Source organism: Arachis ipaensis, chromosome B09 (genome assembly GCF_000816755.2).
Source record: "Arachis ipaensis cultivar K30076 chromosome B09, Araip1.1, whole genome shotgun sequence".
NCBI lineage: Eukaryota > Viridiplantae > Streptophyta > Magnoliopsida > Fabales > Fabaceae > Arachis > Arachis ipaensis.
This window is the reverse complement of record NC_029793.2, coordinates 18415072-18420626: the sequence shown is the minus strand read 5'-3', so window position 1 is coordinate 18420626 and position 5555 is coordinate 18415072. Positions and strand designations below refer to the sequence as shown.

The window sequence follows — 5555 nt, the reverse complement described above, 5'->3', positions numbered from 1 at the left end:
TAAGGTTAAAAATATTTCATTTTTCTACTCATGCTTGCAAAGAACCGCATCAAAATTCAATCTCTAAAGCATTTTTTGAGAAATACATATTTAATGTTGGGTATTTTTGTCGCGTTTTAAAATTATTAGAGGGCTTTTTTGTCGATAGTAAAATTCGGGTGCATTTTTGTCAGTGCCAAAATTATTCGAGTGCATTTTTGGTAGTTTACCCTTCTTTCCTGAGATGGCGTTATTGAATGTAGAAATTGCAGAAAAAGAAAGAGGTAGGTAGGATTTAAGAGACTACCACGCTATGGGGTCTTGTTCTATATAAATTCCTGAATGAGTCCTCTCTAATTCTTCTACTCTCTTAAATAGACACTCAATTTTCTCTTTTCTAACAGAATTGTCTCTCCACTCTCCTACCAGCTGTCTTATTGTTACACAGCTGGTTCCACTTGATTCTCTCCCTTGTTACTCTTTCTTATGCTTCCTGCTGTAAATAAAAGGCAGTGGAGGTATTTTATCATTTTTGGCATTCAACCTTCTCTTTCTCTTCATTTGGGTACTTGACAAAAGCAAAGAAACCTTGATAATACTGCCGTCTGCCGATCCTCCCTGCTCAAATAGACCCAAAGCATTGACTAAATTCTGGAAGCCTTCCTTCTTTCCCCTTGTCTGCTCGGTACCATTCTGCGTTTGCAACATCATTTAACTGAACGAGCTAGGGTCTCTTCTTGTGCAATTGCTGCTGTTATCAACATCTTGTTTACTGCATAACATCAACATTTTCAACATTTGTATCTTGTCTATTTTTGTGGATTACTTTAGTTATTATGTTTATGATCTTTGTTTAGTATCCTTTGTTAGGGTCGCAATGCCCCCTGCAACCAGAGATAAGTTCTTCTTGACTTGTGTTGCTGGTTTTACGAGAAAGGATGTCAAATCATTGGGGTGTGTTGGGTGATCTTGGGATAGTGTGCTGTCTTTTGACATAAAACTCATGATACTTCTAGGGGGAATTTTCCTTGTAGACATAGGAGAGATTAGAAAACTACAATTCATTGAGAGATTTCTCTTTTGCTTATGCTCTTTCATAGAGTATCTCTATCATTTCATCTTGTAGTTGTTCCTGGGGTTCTTACTACCCCCATGGCCCCACTTGGATTTTTATTTTCCATTTATATTATACACCGTTCTCATCTGTATCATCTTTCCTCTTGCATAATTCCCCCATTTGCTTGGAATTTCAACTTCTGTAATTTGAATGATAGGAGTCCTCTGATCCAATACTTGTTTTGTGCATTCTTGATGATGTTTCTTTGACTCCGAACCCAGACAAAAGGGTCTCTTGAGGCATTTCGTATTTTTACATTTAAATTCGATTTGGGAAAGGAAAGCTCCCCTTAAGGTCAAACCCTTTTTTGGGCTACCGTGCTCAACAGAATTAATATGTTGCAGGTTCAAAGGTCACACAAGGCCATCTCTCCTGATGTGTGTGTAATGTGTGTGGGGCAAATTCAGAATCAAATGCACATCTATTTCTGTCCTATGGCTGTTTATCTTTGGAATACTTTGTTTAATATTTTTGGTGCATGCTGGATCTCTAGATCAGTTATGTTGAATGGGTTTGTTGGGTTTGGGAATAGCAGAGGCAAAATCTTTGTGGCAATGCACAATTTATGCAACAGTCTGCAGTATTTGGTTGGAGTGCAATTCACATACACTCAATGACAGATTTTCTAAGAAACAAGTTTTATGGTATAGGATTAGACAATTAACATCTAATTGATGTAAAGCTCATGATTTTTATTTTAGAGGAATTTTCATCTTAGACATGATGAGAGATTTGAGAATGATGCTTTATAGATGAACTTGTCTTGTTTGGCTGATGTATGAGAACCACTTATCCTCTTATTTTTTACCATCCATGTTAATGAATTATACTTTTACAAAAAAAAAGAAGATATATAGGCCCCTCTCCTTTCTCATCATTGGCTGCAGAACATGTTTTATTCATCATCTAAAGCCTATATTTTGTCTCTAGTTATGGATGAACTTCGTCATGGTCCACAATGTCCCTACCTTTAAGAGTTAATGAACTATCAGCCATTTCTTCTATTCGAATTTGAATTCTCTCCTATTTAATATAATGAATGTATCTCTCAAATTTATCACTCTTAACTTTTCATTAACTTTTGGATCAGCATTGTGCGGATTTGCTTGCAAAACAGTTCTGCTCCCAGGTACTTTTCACTGACTGAGCTGGAACCATATGAAAGAATGTCTGTCATTTTCTGATATTTTAATTTTAATATGCACACTGCAGATGGCACGTGAAGGATATATGAAGGAAGATGACCGAATCCAAATCATGCCAAACCGGGTAAACTTTCAAGCAGGAAGTCAATCTAGTGTACCTCCGAATAACTCTGTAGTTGAAATGCAGCAATATGGAGACCCAACTATTGGTCAATCATCCAATGAATTTGCAAAACCGGCTAGTAACAGTAATGCCTCTTTAAACTTACCTCAGAATCTTGTGGCAAACCCAAGGATGCTACCACCTGGAAACCCTCAGGCCTTACAGATGTCACAAGGACTTCTCTCTGGTGTTTCAATGGCACCAAGACCACAGCAGCTGGAGGCACAAGCACTACAGCAGCAGCAACAGCAGCTACAACAACACACCCTCATTCAACAGCAGAATCCTCAATTCCAGAGGTCTATGATTCTAGGAACAAATCAATTTCCACACTTAAATGCAATTGGCCAGAACTCCAACATATCATTGGGTAATCACATGCTCAGCAAGTCTTCACCTCTACAAATTCAGATGTTACAGCAGCAACAGCAACAGAACCAACAGCCGCAAATGCAAAGAAAAATGGTGGGATTGGGAACAACTGTGGGTTTGGGTAACATGAGAAATAACATAGTTGGGCTTGGACCCATGGGTAATCCTATGGGAATGGGAGTGGGGCGAGGTATAGGAGGAACTGGAATCTCTGCACCAATGACATCCATTTCTAGCATGGGAAATATGGGTCAGAGCCCAATGAATCTTAATCCAGCCTCAAATATTTCGAATGCAATAAGCCAACGGTTAAGGTCTGGAAGTATTACTCCGTCACAGGCTGAAATGTTGGCATCGAAGCTTCGAATGACACATAATGGAAGCATGTTAGGATCTCCTCAGTCTAGCATAGCTGGCATCTCAGGCTCCAGACAAATTCACCCTGGTTCTGCTGGTCTTATGTTGGGTCAATCTCTGAGTAGGAGTATGAATACACTTCCACGAGCTGTTGGACCTATGGGTCCACCTAAGCTGATGGCAGCAGGGATGAATCTTTATATGAATCAGCAGCAGCAGCAACTTCAACCCCAACAGCAGCAGCAACAGCAACAGCAGTTGCAAGCACAACAGCAAACACAGCAACTACAACAGCAACTTCAGCAACAATTACAGCAGCAACAAGAAACAAGTTCGCAATTGCAGGCAGTTGTTTCACCTCCACAGGTAAGCTCACCATCTACGATGGGAGTTCCATCACTGAATCAACAAACTCAGCAGCAAGCAAGCCCACAGCAAATGAGTCAACGAACTCCAATGAGCCCACAGCAGATGAGCTCAGGGGCACTTCATGCTTTGAGTGCTGGTAATCCAGAAGCTTGTCCAGCTAGTCCACAGTTGAGCTCACAGACGCTAGGGTCTGTCAGCAGTATAGCAAACTCACCTATGGACATGCAAGGTGTTAACAAGAGCAATTCTGTCAATAATGCACAATGAAGTTCCCTAAACCTTGGGTTGGGTCTTGATCAAAGCTGCTGCTGCAACTGAGTTATGCGGGAAGTGTATTAAAGCAAGAGAAGGGAGTAAATTATTTGGGCAACGAAATATATTTTGACCGAGTCACAAGATTGAAACAGAGTATATAAACTCATGAAGCTTACGGTGTGCTAATTGGAAGTTACTTCAGAAGGATTGACATATTAACATATTGTCAACTGTAAGTAGGTTCTTATTTTCCACTGCACGTATGAAATTGATAGCCCTTTAAAATACTCTCGTGAACAGAAATTTTCCATATTTAGGCCAATGTTTGTTCAGACGTCTGCCCACGTTTCGGAGTGCATTATCAGCTTACAATTTCTGGTATAGGAATGTGCCTCTTGCACAGTTGCTGGGCTCCCTGTGCATGCATTTTAGTGTTAAGAAAAAATATTTCACCAGTCTTTGGGTTGGTGGATTGCCCGGCCTCATGTAGTTTAAATTTGATGTAAACTAGCCGATTCATGGAAACGTCTTACAGTTTGTGCTTACTGTTGTCGGCTTGATTGTTTGATTATTATTTTTTGGTTAGAATAAAGTTTAATACTATGGTTCATATTGAAGTGATTGTTAAAGGAAAGAAAGTATAATATTCTTTGTGATGGAAACTGCTTTATTAAAAACTTTGTCAACAAAAATCCAATGGAAAAAAATCCCACTAAGGAAAAAAGAGTACAGTCTTTCCCTCTTGTCGACATTATTTAATATCTTGAAATCGGCGCATCCCAATCTGATGTACTAATCTTTTAAAAGAGGATTTTGTGAGTGACTTTGTAAACAAATCTGCCAGATTATCACTTGAGCGGATCTGTTGGATATCAATTGTCCTTTGATTTTAAAGATTATGAGTGAAGAAGAATTTGGGAGAAATATGCTTTGTTCTATCACCTTTGATGTATTCATCCTTAAGTTGAGCAATGCATGTTGTATTATCTTCAAATAGGACAGTTGGAGTTATCTTATGATCAATCAGTCCACATGATGATAGAATATATTGGATCAAACTCTTGAGCCAAAAACACTCGCGACTTCATGTATCGCTAGTATTTTAGCATGATTAGAGGAGGTTGCTGCTATTGTCTGTTTCGTGGACATCTATGATATAGCTGTACCACCATATGTGAACAGGTATCCTGTTTGAGATCTTCCTTTGTGTGTGGATCAGAAAAGTATCCTGCATATGTATAGCCAACTAGTTGTGACTTCGGTTGATATGAGATCTTTCTATGAAAATATCAAAAAATTTGTTTGATTCCATTCCAATGTCTTCTGGTTGGAGATGAACTATACCTTGCTAGTAAATTCACTGCAAATGATATGTCAGGTCGTGTGTTATTAGCAAGATACATTAGATTTCTAATGGCACTAAGATATGGTATTTCAGGACTAAGGATATCTTCATTTTCTTCTTTAGGACGGAATTGATCCTTTTCCACATCCAAAGACTTTACGATCATTAGGGTACTTAATGGATGTGACTTATCCATATAAAATCGCTTCAAGATCTTTTCTGTGTATGTTGATGAATAAAAATCTCATTTTTTGTATGTTCGATTTGCAGGTCGAGACAAAATTTAGTCTTTCTAAAATCTTTCATCTCAAACTCTTCAGGAGTTCCAATGATATTTAAATCATCATCGTACACAACAATTATAATAAATCCAGATGTATATTTCTTTATGAAAACACATGGGTAGATATCATCATTCTTGAATCCGGTTTTGGTCAGATACTCAGTAAGACG

The 5555-nt window shown here is 38.4% G+C and overlaps 1 protein-coding gene across 1 annotated transcript in view; it reads left to right on the top strand.

Moving 5' to 3' along the window:
• Positions 1–4374, top strand: part of LOC107617609 (mediator of RNA polymerase II transcription subunit 15a) — a gene marked incomplete at its 5' end in the record, with an annotated part of 10255 nt that extends 5881 nt beyond the window's left edge. The window contains 2 exon segments of the mRNA XM_016319409.1: positions 2187–2225; positions 2309–4374. Coding sequence (XP_016174895.1) covers positions 2187–2225; positions 2309–3769 — 1500 coding nt within the window. The 3' untranslated portion in view covers positions 3770–4374.